The sequence below is a fragment of the Toxorhynchites rutilus genome, chromosome 3 (assembly GCF_029784135.1).
Source record: "Toxorhynchites rutilus septentrionalis strain SRP chromosome 3, ASM2978413v1, whole genome shotgun sequence".
Lineage (NCBI taxonomy): Eukaryota > Metazoa > Arthropoda > Insecta > Diptera > Culicidae > Toxorhynchites > Toxorhynchites rutilus.
In genome coordinates, this window is record NC_073746.1 from 248696123 (window position 1) to 248713910 (window position 17788).

General features: G+C 37.8%; 1 protein-coding gene across 6 annotated transcripts in view; it reads left to right on the forward strand.

The window, feature by feature from the left end:
• Nucleotides 1-17788, forward strand: part of LOC129774740 (trichohyalin) — an 80566-nt gene that overhangs the window by 58740 nt on the left and 4038 nt on the right. For 2 of the 6 annotated variants that reach the window (XM_055778665.1, XM_055778664.1), the window contains 3 exons: nucleotides 12126-12408; nucleotides 12502-13677; nucleotides 16768-17059. In XM_055778665.1, coding sequence (XP_055634640.1) covers nucleotides 12129-12408; nucleotides 12502-13677; nucleotides 16768-16991 — 1680 coding nt within the window. In that variant the 5' untranslated portion in view covers nucleotides 12126-12128 and the 3' untranslated portion in view covers nucleotides 16992-17059. Of the gene's footprint in view, nucleotides 1-10027; nucleotides 10154-12125; nucleotides 12409-12501; nucleotides 13853-16767; nucleotides 17060-17788 lie in introns of those variants that run through there. The other 4 variants (XR_008742763.1, XR_008742762.1, XM_055778666.1 and 1 more) reach the window with 3 other exon arrangements.

Here is a 17788-nt window from a genome sequence, read left to right on the forward strand (position 1 = left end):
ATCAGTCGTCATTTCTAATCTGGAAAAATGCATGCAAAATTTAAAAACTAAAAGTCCTAATGTGTTCAAATCATATATGAAAATGTTTCAAAACAAAATCAATGGAATCTCAAGAAAAATCAGAATCTTCTACAGCACCGAAATCGGTCAGGGTTTTATTTTACACATCGTAAATTGGAAACCCATCTTTCCTTCACCATGGAATTCATCACGCTGCACAAGCATTTGCTTTCCTTGAGAAGAAAATAAGGTAATTATATCACATTTCAAAGTGGTTCAGACGTCGTAATATGCACAAAAAAGAGACGCGTAATTTATGGAGACAAATAAGCAACAGATTAAATGAATCCCGAACGGGGATTCCCTTGTGAATCTAGTCATGCCGCTAGACGCCAGTGAAAGGCCATTGACAAATTGGCAATGGCGAAAGAGTAAGCTGTTCGTTGTAGTTTTTCCGTGATATAGTGTTGTTGGTGTTTCATCGAATTACGATCATCACTCTGAGTGTCAGCTCGGGGAGATCGGTTACAACAAATCACGAAGTAGTTCTATACACACAACGAGCTAAATGATGGACAAAAAAAATCAATCGAGAAGTATGAAAAACATAAAAAAATCAAATGTTATTTTATTTAGAGAATTTTGCTCACCTATATAAATAATGTCTGTATATCGTGATTTAACTCGAGAACGGATCAACGGAGTTGAATAATTTACGGATTTACTGATATTATCAACCTACTGATACAACAGCCATTCCATGCCAAACCGATATAGTAGTTATCAGATTTTCATGGAATATGGTAGTTTTGTTTTTTTTCACAAAATATTAGAATCATATTTTTTTATTTTTTTCTTTAGAGTGCCTTCTTCTATTTTAGGGTAGTCCGAAAAAACATTTTTCTCATTTTCTTCAAAAATGACTTTTTTTCAACTAGTCTTCTTTGAAAAGATACTACACTTCCAAAAAAAATTAGACTTGGTTTTCGTAATTATTTATTGTATTTGTTCTTTTATAGTTTTCATGGCTTCGGGACCAAGAGCACTATATTTTTTATATCTTGAAGGGTGAGTCTTTTTTACATAACATACCCAACAATCAGAGAGGTGTTTTTTTCGTTTTTGAGTTATGATTTTTCCAAGTTGACCGATGGTCTGAAAAATCATTTTTTCATCTATTTCCAAAAATGGCTTTTTATAAATTCATAACTTTTGAACTACTGGACCGAATCGGATAATCGATATAACAAATTGAAACCAATTAGCTAGTCTTCTTTGAAAAAATATTATACATGGGAAAAAATGGATTCTGGTCGCATTGGAATATTGAACGAAGACTAAAAACAAGTTAACTTTGAAAAATCATAACTCAAAAACAAAAAAAAACCTATCTGATTTTTGGATATGCTATGTAGCTTTGAAGAAAAAATATAAAAAAAGAAAAACTGATTCATTTGCTTAAATTTGATATGTCGTTCATCTTAATCGGTCCAGTAGTTTAAAAGTTATGAATTTTTAGAGTGGAAAAAGGGGAAAATGATTTTTCGGTTAACCTCGAAAACGCCTCTCTGATTTTTGGATATGTTATGTATGAAAGGCTCAACTTTCAAGAAAAAATATAACAAATTATAGTGCCCTTGGTACCGAGACAATTAAAACTATTAAAAAACAAATACGATCCATAATTACGAAAACCAAATCCTTTTTTTTTAGAATACTAGCTCATTGCCATTGATTTCAAAAATCATGATTTTTTGAAAACAGTCATTTTTGGAGAAAATGGCTGATTTTTCGGACCAAATGGAAATGTACACCCTAATAAAACAAAATAAAAACATACGGGTCTAATATTTTGCGGAAAAGAACAAAACTACAAAACTACTTTCATGGAAATCTGAGAATCACTACATCGGTTTGGCATGGAATGGCTGACAAATTACATTTTTATTTGAAACTAGCTGACCCGGCGAACTTCGTCCCGCCCAAAACTAATGCTTTGATATGAATTCTAAATTCAATTTTCTAAACTTTTTCTCATTATAACATTGTTCTATGGGCAGAATACAACAAATACAATAAAACGAAGACGGCTCAAAAGGGACATTTCCTTCTTCGGATTTTGCGAATAGCTACACATTTGACCTTCCTTTTTCATTTATATAGATGCGTTATTCCGCCTGAAAATCCATTTCCACCTTCAAACAAATACCAATTTCGTTAGCGCAAACATCGAATGGACTAACAACGCTTATCATGATGTAATTTTCGAAAATATGGATATTGAATTTACCGAATTTTCTGAACTTCCTTCAGAGTTTTCCGAAAAGTTTCTGATTTTTCTATCCGCTATATTGATCTATGGGCAAGACAAATACAACAAAATAAAGACGACTCAAATCGGACCATTCCTTCTTCGGGTTTTGCGCTTAGCAACACAATTGGCCTTACATTTTTATTTGTATAGATATAGAAGATAGAAGATATAGGAGTGCGTTATTTCACCTGAAAATCCATTTCCACTTTCAAACAAAGATCAATTTCAATATCGCAAACATCGAATGGACCGACAACGCTTATCATGATGTAATTTTAAAACATATGGGAAATCAATTTTCCGACTTTTCGGTCATTCCTTCAGAGTTTACCGAAAATTTTCCGATTTTTCTCTCCATAACATTGAACTACGGGCAGAGACGAATACATCAAAATAAAGATGGCTCAAATCGGACGATTCCTTCTTCGGGTTTCGCGCTTAGCAACACATTTGGCCTTACATTTTTATTTATATAGATAGATAGAAGATATAGAGGAGCGTTATTTCATCTGAAAATCCATTTCCACTTTCAATCAAAGATCAATTTCAATAGCGCAAACATCGAATGGACCGACAACGCCTATCATGATGTAATTTTAAATAATAATATAATAATGGGAAATAAATTTTTCGAATTTTCCGACCTTCCTTCAGAGTTTTCCGAAAATTTTCCGATTCTAACATAACATTGAACTACGCGCAGAGACGAATACATGAAAATAAAGATGGCTAGAATCGGACGATTCCTTCTTCGGGTTTCTTCGGGTTTCGCGCTTAGCAACACATTTGGCCTTACATTTTTGTTTATATAGACTTGAAGCATCTTTACTGGAAGAAGAGTATGTGGCAAAACTGAGGAACTTGTTCCGAACAAATATTACTCAAGCCTCAAATTACTCATTCGTTTGATGATTCTGGTACAAAATCTGGTAAAATTTCATTAAAATGAGCCTTCAATGCTACTGTTTGTAATATGAATCATGTTTCGACGCATGATTCGAATTCCGAACAGTAGATGTTAAAACGCACTATTCTAAAGCAAATACAGAAATACGGCTGATGGTTAAAAATACAGAAGGCTTTTTATTTGCAACCTTTTGGTGCTATTGAACCTCTTCGACTCTATTTTTTTCAACTTTTTGTCTTTTGATCTTTTGTATTTCGACCTTTTGTCTTTCGGAATTTTGCTTCAAACCCTTCTGGAACACTTACTAAACCTACTTCAACGAGCATTATTTGAGTTACCATCTGTCCTGATTCAGCAGGACTTGTCCTTTTTTCACAATCTAGTCTTTGTTCTAATTTCCATGAGAGACTCAATTTTGCTGCAGAATCAGAATTATTTTCAGTGTATTGTGTTTTTGAGTAAAACCTTTTTCTTCGCAGACCAAAGTTTTGTGAGCATATAAAGAGTAGCAGTTGGGCCTTCCACGAGATTTTCAACTAATTTCATTTAGAGATTTTGTTTCACTGGTCACGGTGATGTTTTTGTGTTTTGTCTCGATATTCCAAATTATTTTTTTTCAAACGTTACTTTATCGACGAAGTACCCCTTTTTCACAAAAGAATTCAAAGATTATGAGGCCAACGCTGCATATGTGATTCATGATTCAGGTCGTTGGTTAATAGCGGTATACAGATTTAGCCATTTTGTTGAAACAGAAGTTTGAAATAAACAATGAAACATTACAGGTAGATCTGATTAGGAAAAGCATATCTAAACTCCGAAACATTGGAAGAATATTCGATTGGCATCCGCTTCCAAATCCATGCTGAACAATGTGGTGCAGAAATTCGCCCGCTCACAAAATTAGGATTGCAGAAGGAGCTCTTGCGTTTCATACCCGTGGCTTATACTTCGGTTCTATTGCACTTGATGTTTGATAACACTGAAACCGCCAAAAAATCTTCTGTCATAAAAAGACAGAATCCATCATCTCCGGAGTATTTTCAATAATAAACATAAATAATGAACATCAAAAATCGAGGAAACTAGCACCCTTGTGACCCTTGTCTGCTACTAGCTTTGGAGCTTATCGATCCTTGAATCGGACCAAATCGTACACTGAATCAGGACCTAATCTAGCCAAAATACGCGCTCGAAAGTTGTACAGTAAGGTTCTAACGATGAACTCATGACGCTTCGTCGTCCGTGAGTAACGTCCACCTAAAGCTGGATTGTTAGCCCATGTTAGGCTAAAATTTACACGAAACAACAGCTCGAAGAGATGTCAATTGTTTTGATTAGGGTAATTGATGTTGATGTTGGTTTGTCCAGTCGAAATTTTTGTCTTGCTTTGTCCATTTTTCTGAATGCTCTAGTTCAGCGCACCTGTGTCAAATCAGGTATTCAAATGTTTCCAAACATATAGATAAAATTGTCTTTATTAATACATGTTTTAAAGGTTTATAAAGTCCACCTTCTATTAGGGTCAACACGCCCCTCTGACCTTTTCTGGATTATAACACTAACAAATATTATAAACATCATGCTTGCATACCATTTGTATCAAATTTATATATCTAAATCATGTAATTAATGCATCTCGATGACCTCAATTCTGATCATGGTTTGTCCGATGCACTGATGTTGGTTTGTCCACCTGATATATGTTCGCGCGTGCAGAAATAAGGTTTCTCTGTGTTGAGTGTTGTTCATAAAATCATTAAAAAACATAAAAATTAGAATAATGTGAACGCCTTATGGTATTATTAGCAACAAGAGACTTGAGGCTTTTCAACAAACCCATACTCACCTTGATTATATGTGATTTTCATGAAGAAAAATCGATTTGCATTTACTAGTTGCGTAAACATTAGACAAACCCACATCATTTACCCTACACAAATTTTCAATCCAATTCGGTTTATTCTGGAACAGTGTGTTTGTATTGTTTTAATTGTGGTTCAACCATCGAACACACCTGTTAATTCGATATCAAATTTGGATGTTGTACCTACCCCTGTGCAACACGATCAGTATCACATTTGAAATAGATCAATGTGTTTTTGTAATCTTTTCCTAGTGGAGGAATTTATGTATTTTGGGCGAGAACTGCTCCTTTGTCATTTTGCAAACCCATTATGATTGATTTACCTTACAATCGAGATGTTACAAATTTGGCAAATTTGGGAATCCCCCAAAAAAAGAGAATCGATGGGAATGACCTAGAACATAAGAGACTTTTATCGCGACACGTTAGAGTAGATAAAGGAAATAAATCATATTGCACCTGAAAGCATCGTGCGCTTTGGTAATTGAGCCGTGTTGTTGAATGTTGTAATCATAATATGGACATAAAATCATTTGTCTGGGAGTATTTCAAAATTGGTTTATTCGACCTATTTTGGGTTCAATTTGGCCTAAGAATAACTCTTAACAACGTCACGAATGCAATTATGCTTAATCACCAATGGTCGTGAAAAGTGTGATTTTTCGTTATCATTTGTTTATTATCGAACTCAACTCAATAGCCACAATGAAACACTCAAATCTTTTTGTTTTGCCGAATCGCGCATGTTTGTAAACACTGGTACAAATTAAGTACTATTTTGTCACCATAAACTAATGTTGATTTATTGAGTGGATTGTTGATTCACATCCGCGTGTTGTCCACATTGGAAAAATACGGCAGCTTCGAGAAACAGATAACGTAGGCAACGTTCATTCAGCTAAATGATGGCGTAGGGGGTTCCATGGAGAGAAAAATGTGGAATGGCATTCCGTATGATGACATACAATCCGAGTGAAAAATTTTATGCTTTTGGTACCCTGTCTAGTGATTATCGACGCACGAATAGTATGACCACTACTCATTTAGAATCCGGAATCAAAAAACCAATTATTGAATAGATTGGTTAAAGGAACAAAAAATCTGTTCATATCATAATGCAGATAATATATTGTTTCTTTTCAGACAAAAATTATTTCATTAGAGTTTTGATGAATTTTCGTACTTTTTCTTCGGATACCCTCCATCAAAGTTTGGAGTGTCAGTGGCAATTTTATTCCACGATCTCTTTATGTCTGTAATATCCCTAGTCACTTTGTCACCCTTCTTCAATTTCCGCTTGACAATTGCCCAATATTTGGGCAATTCTCAATCCTCACAATATTGGGGGCAATTGTGAGGATTGAGGTCTTTATTAAAATAATCCACCCCATTATTACGGTACCACTGCAGCACCTCGCTACTGTAGTGGCAGCTTGCCAAATCTGGCCAAAACTTCATCGGATCTTTATAAACGGAAGTAGACGTTTCTGCAGGCACGCTTCCCTATACAATTCCGAATCCATTGTCTTGTTTTTAACGAGAACCTTGGTTTTCTGTCATCAAATGCAAATCCCTTGCCAAATCAAGAACTTCCTGGCAAAACTACCAGCGGAAACGAACTTAAATTTGCTCGGGACATCTCCTCTGATCCTTCTGTAGGAGCATTGTACCACTTCGACCATTAGTTTGATCTATTGTAGTGAATCTCCTCTGATAGTGGTCTCATAGAATTTCAGGCCTAGGAGCAGTCCAAAATTCATTTTCACGTACGTTTCGTCATCCATCAGCATGCATCCTTCCTACTTCGTCAAAGCCTTGTTGTACAACTTTCGAACGCGTCTTTTGGCTAGCAGATTTTGCTTCAGTGTTTTGCTTGGTTGCTTGCTGGCACGAGAATTATGGTAACCTTTTCACATACGAAATCTCCGGAGTGTATTTTGGTTAGTATAATATAGATGTAATATAATATGTAATATAGTTTTCAGATTGTAGTTTCGACTTCTCACCGATAACGTATCCTTCTTCTAGGGTTTTTACTTCATCTGCTTTATCATTCGAATTCTTTTACAACTATCAGTCATATTATAAATATCATATTATATTACAAATATATTCTCTAAATGAGCACTAATTTATTCAACTCTGAACAAAATCTTCCCAAGAATATAACGAACCCGCAACCCTATCAACTTTGCTGTATAGCGTAGTTTCAATGTTAAGGCTATTCTGCCAACTCAACTGATAGCGATCCCGCTTTCGATTGTTACTTAAAAAAAACCATGCGTGCAACGCAATTAGAGATGTGAGGGTTTTTGGGTATGAGAATTGTTTCTATGATGGTATGACAGCCCTCCCTCCTCTGGAATGGAGAGGGGGTCCCATAAAAATATTTCACATATTTAAACATTTATTCCATGTAACGGAGAAACATGTTATTTACCAGTGGTTGAAAAATCTTGAACGAAAATTGTGTCTGAAAATAATCTGATATTAAAATGATGAGTTTTGTTAGAAATACTAGGAATTTTATAGTAAAAGGTAAATACAGTGGGGTCGATTAGAAGATAAATCAATAAACAGCTCTGCGATTGGACTCATGCACTTGCTCATAGTAAAAAAACGTGAATGTTTGAAGGTACAGTAGAACCCCGATTATCCGAAATTGTCGGGCTAGACCATCGCGTATAACGAAAATCGCGGATAATGCAATATGAACCTAAAAATGAGGTACAAACCCGAAAAATATATATTTTAGCATGAAAACTATGTTTCATCAATACAGAAATTATTGAACTATCAATCTCTAAGGTCATGTACATCAATGATCAGATAATGCGAAAGCCATAACCAAAACAAAAAAGCAAAACTTTACCACTCACTGACAAATTTCGGGAAGGTTTATAGATTTACTAGGGAACTCACTTTCGCGGATCAGCCGCTCGCGGATAATCGAGGTTCTACTGTATTGATAACAAAAAACAAACTTTGGGTGGGACGAAGTTTGCCGGGTCAGCTAGTCATCTGTAATTTTGCAAATATCGCAGTGAGTTTTAATGTTAGCAAGTAAATTTTTCGGGATACACTGGTGTCGAGGTCGTCGAAGATGCGCCACGCTCCGGAAGGCCTGTCGTCGAAAATTGCGACAAAATCGCTGAATTAGCCGAGAAAGACCGGCATAGTAGCAGCCGTAGCATCGGCCAAGAGCTGGGGATAAGTCATCAAACCGTTATTAACCATTTGAAGAAGCTTGGATTCACAAACAAGCTCGATGTATTGGTGCCACACACGTTGACGCAAAAAACATCTTTGACCATATCGACGCATGTGAATCGCAACAAAATCGACCCGTTTCTGAAGCGGATGGTGACTGGCGATGAAAAGTGGGTCACTTACGACAACGTGAAGCGCAAACGGTCGTGGTCGAAGCCCGCTGAAGCGGCTCAGACGGTGGCCAAGCCCTCATTAACGGCCAGGAAGACTCTGCTGTGTGTTTGGTGGGATTGTCAAGGAATAATCTATTATGAGCTGCTTCCCTATGGCCAAACGCTCATGGCCAAACGCTAATGGCTGAACTGCCAACAACTGGACCGTTTGAAGGTAGCACTCATGAAGAATAGGCCATCTTTGATAAACAGAGGCCGCATTGTCTCCCATCAGGACAACGCCAGGCCACACACTTCTTTGGTGACGCGCCAGAAGCTCCGGGAGCTCGGATGGGAGGTTCTTTTGCATCCGCCGTATAGTCCGGACCTTGCACCAAGTGACTACCACCTGTTTTTGTCCATGGCGAACGAGCTAGGTAGTCAGAAGTTAGCCACAAAAGAGGCCTGTGAAAATTGGCTATCCGAGTTTTTTGCCAATAAGGAAGCGAGCTTCTATAACAGGGGTATTATGAAGTTGGCATCTCGTTGGGAACAAGTCATCGAACAAAACGGCGCATATTTGATTTAAAACAGATGATTGTAACTAATTTTATGAACAAATGAAAATTCAAAAAAATACCGCAGGACTTTTTTGACAGCCTAATATAAGTTTAGTATTTACAGAACACAAAACAGGGCTGGATAGTGTCTTGTGGTTACAAGGAACCTTGTCAAAACATTAACCTGGCAGAAGCTTAGTGATTGTAATAGATTCATCTACCTTTGTTCTTTCTGTACAACTTTTCGGGAAATATTGAGTTGGCCGGAAAGCTCGAGCCGATGTTGAAAAAGAACCTCAAAGCATAATTTATACTAATTTGTTTCGCAATATCTCGTCGAAAAATGCATTGTGCTTTTATACTATTTAAAAAGTCGCAGTTCTTTCGCTTAGAGAATTTGGCTGTGGTCTGAAAAGTGATAATCTGAAGGTGCTATATCTGGTGAGCCCGATGGAACAGCACCTCACAACCAAACTTCAAAATTTGTTTTTCCGGGTTGTCAAATAGACATGAGGTCTAACGTTATTCTGGTGTAACCCGACGCTTATCATATTCACTAATACTGAACGAATCCCTCCCCTCTATTTACCCATCTGCTAGCTGTAATTATTGGAATCTATTGACTGGTTGTTTGATTATTATTCTTGATTCATGTCTCGATTTTATTGTCATCGGTGGTGGCACGAACTTTCCGAGTCACCCCATATAAGAGTATTCCGAAAATTCCCACATTTCAACTAAAAAGAGAATCGCTCCTAGAAACCCTCCTCCAGAGATACGGCCCGTGTACCTGAAAGAATTTGATGTTCATTTTCCATTTTTGCAAAACCTTGGAAGTTCTGAATCGAAAAATGTAACAAAGAAAACAATATTTGTATGTAGTATTGCAGTTGATATTGCAATACTAACAATCTGTGGTGTTCTCTTCAACCTGTCGGGATGAATAATCCTCTACTAACAAATAAAACAAATCGATCGCTCTCAGTTTATGTGCGTTACTTTCAGAATATATTGGTCTTATTCCCGAACACACTTCACGGTGAAAACGAAATGAAATATATTTGTGATAACAACGGTACGGTGTCGACATCTGGATACGAAATTAGTTTTCCATTAATACTTATCATTATAATAGGAGTACCGGTAAGTTTCTTCGTTTTTTTCAGAAATTATTGCTTTATTCTGCAAAAAAGGTTACAAATTTATTATTCAAAGTATTACCCACCGCTAGTCACGACTTTCCCCCATCTTTCTGACAATTCACGGAACCCTTTCCTGAAATAATCGGCCGGTTTGTCGGATTTCCCCGAACCGATCCAATTTTTAACACTATCAAAATTGGAGAACCATGCCATGTTGCATCGATCGAAAAAGGTAGTAAGCGGATGGAGCAATGTCTGGAGAATACGGCGGGTGGGATACGACCTCCCATTTCAGCGTTTTCAAGTATGTTTTAACCGGTTTCGCGACATGCGGCCGAGCATTGTCAGTTCATGTTGCGTTTGTAATGGATCTTGATCGAGTAAAGCCTCCAATTCTTCATTTTCAAACTTTTTCGGCGGTCCGGAACATTCTTCGTTTTCCAATTCAAAATTACCACTTATGAACCGTGGAAACCACGTCTGACACGTTCACTCAATTGGAGCATGGTCACCATAAACTTCCACCAATAAAATAAATAAGAGACGATAACTTTCCGCATCTTATTTCTTCATACTGAAGTAATGAAGTAATACTCCCAGCAAAAACATTCTCGTTAGTACGACATTCGACATATTCGAAGTGGCAAAAAACTATGTTGTTTACGCTTCAACTTTTTGACATATACTGAAGAAGACACGCAATGACAGTAGCTTTCCAACGAATGTCTGGAAATTTGATTCACTGGAACTACAATTAAGTTACGCCATCTGTTGTAAAACCGAAGAATCTTACCGGTACACTTAATAATATAAAGTTATCTTCAAATACAATTTTTGTAAGAGTTTATTGTACCACCAGGAGTGGTCCGAAAAATCACTTTTTTCCTAAACTGACTTTTTTAAAAAATTCATAACTTTTGAACTACTGGACTGATTCTAATGAGCGATATATCAAATTAAAGCCAATAACCTTTTTAGGAAAAATATTCCTTTTGTGGAAAATTTAAATTTTGTACCCGTTAATATTGATTGAATTTGTTTTTTATGGTTTCCTAGTCTCGGAACCAAGGGTGCTATATTTTATTATATTTTTCCTAGAAAGCTGAGGAGTTTTTACATAAAATACCTCAAAAATACCACTCAGAGGTGTGTTCTCTTTTGTTTTTAAATTAAGACTTTTCAATTTTAACCGATGGTTCTAAAATAATTTTTATCCCAAAAATGACCTTTTTCAAAAATTCATAACTTTTGAACTATTGTACCCATTGAGAGAATTGACATACCAAATTAACGCACTTTAGCTAGTTGTCTTTGAAAAAATACCACACTAGCAAATAAATTGGATTCTAGTTCCTTAGACCCAGTATAGTAGCATAGAAATATTGAAGTGATGCATTTTTAAGACATTTAGCATCAAAAAAATTTTTTTAAACCTTGATTTTCGGTGATATTTCGTTTTTCAAAAAAAAAAAAACTCAAATTTTAACGTTTTTGACACCAGTAAATGAAGTCCGCATGAGCTAATATTTTGCATAGGGTCTATTATCGTGCAAATCGACATTTCGTAGCAAGTTTCGAATGAAAAATCGAGATAACTATTTAAAAAAAACTAATTCCCAGAGTGCCGTTTTTTGAGAAAACAATTTTTTCGAGATGACACTAGATCTCGACGTTTCATGCAATTTTAAGACATTCAAAAAATGGCATCAAAAAAAATTCCGAAAACCCCGATTTCCTTTACTCCCTCCTTGAGTGATTTTTATATTTTCAAAAAACTCAAACTTTGACCGCTTTGCGCCACTCTCCCTTAAGTTCGATTGAGCTGATATTTTGCATAGGGTGTTTTTTTGAGGTGGTGAACATTTTTTATGGGGTAACTTTTTGAAACTCGAGATGACCATTTTCATTGGCACCCTACTGTATCTATATAGATGTAATACTGATCATTTTCATTTGTTCCGTTCTTATTACAGCCGATGAGAAGTGCCAAACTACAAGCTGCGCTGACCAAGCGCAGGGAAGCAGAGCAGATTAAGTTTCAGAAATCGGCAGCCGTAGAGCGTTATTACGATCACTGGGGTCGTGTCACATCCCGCCTGGAATCATGGAACTCTCCCCAATTCAATCGACAAGCTGAAGAGGCTCAGCGGAAGCGCGAAGAAGCTGAGCGCAAAGAAGCCGAACAAAACGAACGTCGCGAGCAAACTAGAGCTAGGCTGCAACAGGAGAAAGATGATTTTCAGCGTGAAATAAAGGGTATGTGTCCAACGTTCATTGGAATTCGATGTTGACAACTATTCAAACTAACGAAATTAAACAAAAACTAAAAATCCCATTAACCACTTTCAGAAAAATCACACCCAAAACCGAAACCCATCCCAACGGAACTTCTTGAAGGCGTCCGGGCACGCTTGAACGACACCGAAGAGGCCAAACGGCGAATAGACCTCGAGGCCCGTCTCTACACCAAGTGGCGAATGGGGTACGATCGCGATGGGATCATATTGGATTCGAAGAATCCAAACCAGGCAATGGCGAAGCTGAATTGGCTCGATCGACAGGTTGATTTGCAGATGCAAAGTGAAAACGAGCGCAAAGAAAACCAAGAACGCGAGATTCGCCTACACGAGGAAGCACGGCGTCACGAGGAGCTACTGTTGGAGAAAAATAAACTAAGGGAGCAGCAAATAAAAGAACTGAGAAGCTACCAGGAGACTAACATGAAGGAACTGAAAACGCGCGAGCAGGAAGTGAACGAGTTGAAATTCTACGAGATGCGTCTGCGGACAAAAAAAGATGAGTTCGAAAAAGAGTTGGAGCAGTTGCGAGTGTATAACGAGAGGCGTCGCGATCGCGTTGTGGCTCTGCATAACCTAAGACGTATAAAAATGCTGCTGCGTGATCGATCGGAGGCTGTTCGCAATGACCTCAAGCATGATCTTCAACTACTGCAAAGAATCGCCATCGATAACCCGGAGTCTAACGAGAGTATCGATTATCTCCGTAAGAAATTCCAACTGCAGTACAATCTGGAAGTTGAGCAGCAAATGACAATAGAAAACATGTATGAGTCTGAAGCAAAGCACAATCTTTCAAAGTGGGAAGACAAGTGGAACCAAGAAGCACTGGTGAGGGAACACCAACTTCGTTGTTTGCTGGAGGATCGCATCTTGGATTTCGAGACCAAATTGATCGACTGTACCCAGCGTCAGCAAGATCTGATCGATATACGCGAAACACACATCAAAGCGATAGAAAGTGCGAATGAGCAGCTGAAAGAATTGATGAGCGCTAAGTCAACCGATTCTAGCGTAGTCAATTCTGCCAACCAGGTTCGTGATCTACTTGTCAATCAGGATTTGCCGAGAACCGCTGAGAGTCGACCATCTACTCAGAACTCGTATCGCAGCTCAACATTCAGCAGTATTTTTCCCTTTGTCGACCTGGAAGATTTGACTGTGAATGAGAGGAAGAAGGATACGGACCAAAATGAACAGGCATCGGTTTTATCGGTCCCTCGCTTCGGTAAGAAGAAAGTGGCCTGGTGCTGACAATATTTTCGAATTTCATTCATTACCATTACCATCCACGTTCTTTGACATTTTGAATTAAAACTTTTCATGTGTATGAATTTTTATAGAAGAGTGTTTCGTATTTTGCGCAATTTTTATCTGAGAATAATGAATGCAATTTTTGATAATTTACACATTTTATTTATGACTTCGAAATTCGTGGTTAAGGAATTGTTGTAAGCACACCTACACCATCACCGATGCGAAAACACATTTTCCTTCTTAGAGTAAACGAATTGTTTGTCGTCTCAATTGCTTCGCTCACATTCCATCGTATGAAAAAAAAAACGTCTTGAGGAACTTGACACCAAGAAATCATCGAGTGCAGATAGAATACCTCCCATGCTTCTCAAGAACTGGTCTTCCGCCTTGGCGCCGATCAAAGCACTTATATTGGGTTGGAGAAAAAGAAATGTCGTATATTGTCAATATATGGCAACACTTAAACATATCTTGTGTTGTACTTATCGCATCGGGTCATACTATACGGCTATTTAAAGACGTCTGTGCTACAAGCGTGGTTTTGACAGTGTTGTGATTGTCCTTTTCAGTCTCAAGTTATAGCGCGTCAAAGATGGAGTCCACCAAGCAAGAAATTCGCCATATTTTACGTTTTCACTACCTGCGAGGTAAAACTGCAACGAAGGCGGCCGAAAAAATTCGTGTAGTTTATGGACCCGACACTGTAACGATTCGCACAGCACAGCGTTGGTTTGATCGATTTCGTTCTGATGTAGTGGCTGTCGAAGATACACCTCGTACTGGTAGACCAATCGTCGTGGAAATCCATAAAATCGTTGAAATCATCCAAGTAGACAGGCATGTGAGCAGTCGCTCGATTGGCCAGGAACTGGGTATAGACCATAAAACCGTTTGGAACCATTTGCAGAAGATTGGATTCCAAAAAAAGCTGGATGTATGGGTGCCACACGAGTTGACGCAAAAAAATCTTTTAGACCGAATCAACGCCTTCGATGCACTGCTGAAACGGAACGAACTCGACCCATTTTTGGAGAAGATGGTGAGTGGTGATGAAAAGTGGATCACGTACGACAACCTAAAGCGATAAAAGTCGTGGTCGAAGCGCGGTGAGCCGGCCCATACCATCGCCAAGCCCGGATTGACGGCCAGGAAGGTTTTGCTGTGTGTTTGGTGGGATTGGAAGGGAATCATCCACTATGAGCTGGCCAACTATGGCCAGACCCTCAACTCGGTTCTCTACTAGCCATAAAAATGAAACACAAATTTCTGCATAATTCGAAAACTAATCAAGCAAATGGAGCCAAATTTTGCATGTGAAGGTTTTAGGGGGCTGAAACGTTTCTATGGTGAGTAGACACTCCACCCCCTCTCCAAGAGGAGGTGGTGCTAATCAAGAAAATAGAATCAAACTTGGCATATAGACGCTTTAGGGATCGATAGACGATTCTATGGTGGTTCGACACTCCTTCTCCCTCTCTAAGGGGCTCTAAGTGGCTAAGCTGCCATATAAATGAAACACCAATGTCTGCATAACTCGAGAGCTAATCAAGCTTATCGAACCAAATTTGGCATGTGGAGGTTTCTATGGTGAATCAACACTACTCCCCTCTCTCTAAGAGGAAGAAGGGGCTACCATACAGATGAAGCATAATACTCAGCATAATTCAAGAACTAATCAAGCAAATGGAACCAATCTCGGTATATGGAGGTTGTAGGGGGCAATAAATGATTCTATGGTGGTTTGACACTACATTATTCGTTTGAGGCTACATAATTCGAGAATCAATCACGCAAACAGAACCAAATTTGGCATGTGAGGTTTTAGGGAGCAATAAATGTTTCTATGATGATTCGACACACCTATCCCCTCTCTACTGCCACACAAATGAAACATCAACTTCTGCATAAGTCGAAAACTAATCAAGCAAATGGAACCAAATTTATGATGTGAGGGTTTTTGGGTACGAGAAATGTTTCTATGATGATATGACACCTCTCCCTCCTTTGGAATAGAGGGGGGTCTCATAAAAATAATACATTTATTCCATGTAACGGAGAAACATGTTATTTGCAAGTGGTTGAAAATTTTGAACGAGAATTGTGTCTGAAAACAATCTGATATTTTAATGACCAGTTTTGGTAGAAGTACTACAAATATTATAGTTAAAGGTAATTTTAAAGGGTAGATTAGAAAATCAATCAATGAACAGTCCTGCGATTGGACCCATCAACGTGCACCTAGTAAGAAAACGTGAATGTGAAAACGAAAATATATTTTGTGCGGGAGGAAGTTTGCCGGGTCAGCTAGCTACCTATATAATTGGTGAAAATGATTAACAAGAAGAGGATAATATTGTTTTGACTTCCGGTTTGCTGATACTGGATGTGAATGACCAGCAATAATGGAAAATCAGGGTGTCGATTCAAAACCCGAAAAAAGTTTCCCTGATATTCTCTGATTTTCCAGCATTTTATCAAAAAAAATCCAGATTTAAACTAGTAATCAAATTTTCTACTCGTTCTGTAGTTGTAGTTTTTAAAATATTCATTAACAGAAATTGTTTGTGATTTTCAATTAAGTTAAACGACGACTGAGAGGTGTAGTAAAAGATAAGAAACTGAATTTATCAATACAGATCAAAAGTCTCTTCAATGAAAATGACAAAACCAGTCATTTTCATTTTGATTCGGATCAATCTCACGAAAATGTCGAACACGATTCTACCAAAACGATTTTCCTTTCCAGCTTTCTTCTGTGCGTTTTCCGAAATTTTCTTAGTTTCACCTCGGGAGATTTCGTTTGTGCCTCTCGTAGGCGTTTAATTAACTTTGATGCATTTCACGCAAAAGCTTCTTTCTCCCGACTTTCGTTCTCTTCTAGATAAAGAGTATGAGATCTTCGAACTCGTTGAATTAACTAGCCTGCCGTTTTTATTGGTGCTATCCCTCCAAAGTGAAACATAGCATCATAAACTTGTCGCATAGCACAACCATTTCCTCACACATTTTGTTTTCATGAAAACATTGGTTTCCGAAAATTGTCCAATCGTTCATTTTTCAGATCATTGTGACTTCTGTTGCTATATTGTTTCACTGCTGAGTCCGGAATCTGTGAATTTCAGAAGCGATTCAAACGCTGCTCGACTAGTTTTCCAGCAAATTTTTGATCGGAAACAACGAAGAATGACTGAAGACGAGCTAAAAAGAGAATACGGCTTTCATCGCAGGATACATCAACGCATCATAAGCTTCAAAACCATATTAATAACACACACATTTAATTAACTATGCGCGGAAGAAAACTTCACGAAAAGTGTTTTGCTAATTATTTATTCCAAAAAAATCTCTAATCTCAATCTCTATTCCAAGCGTCGCAAAATTGAGTGTACACCTTAAATTTCTCCAAACAAATTAACCTTTCAAGTAAGATCTTTGCAAATAAGCGTAGTTTTTTGATGGTGATGTTGGGTGATGTCAATACCAAACCCCTGCTTGAGCAGTTAGAGGAAAGAGATATATATTGTTACACGTACAATGATAATAATTAAGGCTTGTCGAGAAAAGACATTGCGGGAAATAGCAGCTGCTGTCGGAAGAACACAATCTACAGTAAAAAAAAAATCATAAACAAGTGGAAAAAGCGGAAGAAACCTATAACAAGCATTGCTAAATTGAGTATCGAAGTAGCCGGCATCATTGGAAGACCTGTCAGCGCAGACACTGTCCGGAGAGCAGCATACAGGAACAATCTGAGAAGTCGTGTTGGCCGTGAAGATTATTTCATCTCAAAAGTGAATATGAAAAAACGACTACAGTTTGCAAAGGCATATGTAAACAGACCTAAGGAGCCGGACGGATGAGCCAAAAACCTATATCTTTGAATTTAGTGGAAGACAAATGTGGAGGAAACCAGGATTGATGTTCCTGGTTCAGCATTTGGTTCCCACAGTAAAACACGGCAGCAGCAGTCAGTCAGTATGGTACATTGGCGTCTCCTGGATCTGGAACCATGGAGTTTATCGATTCGGCATTGAACAAGATGGCTTAATTGATCTTAATTGAATTGATGAAACATAACCTGT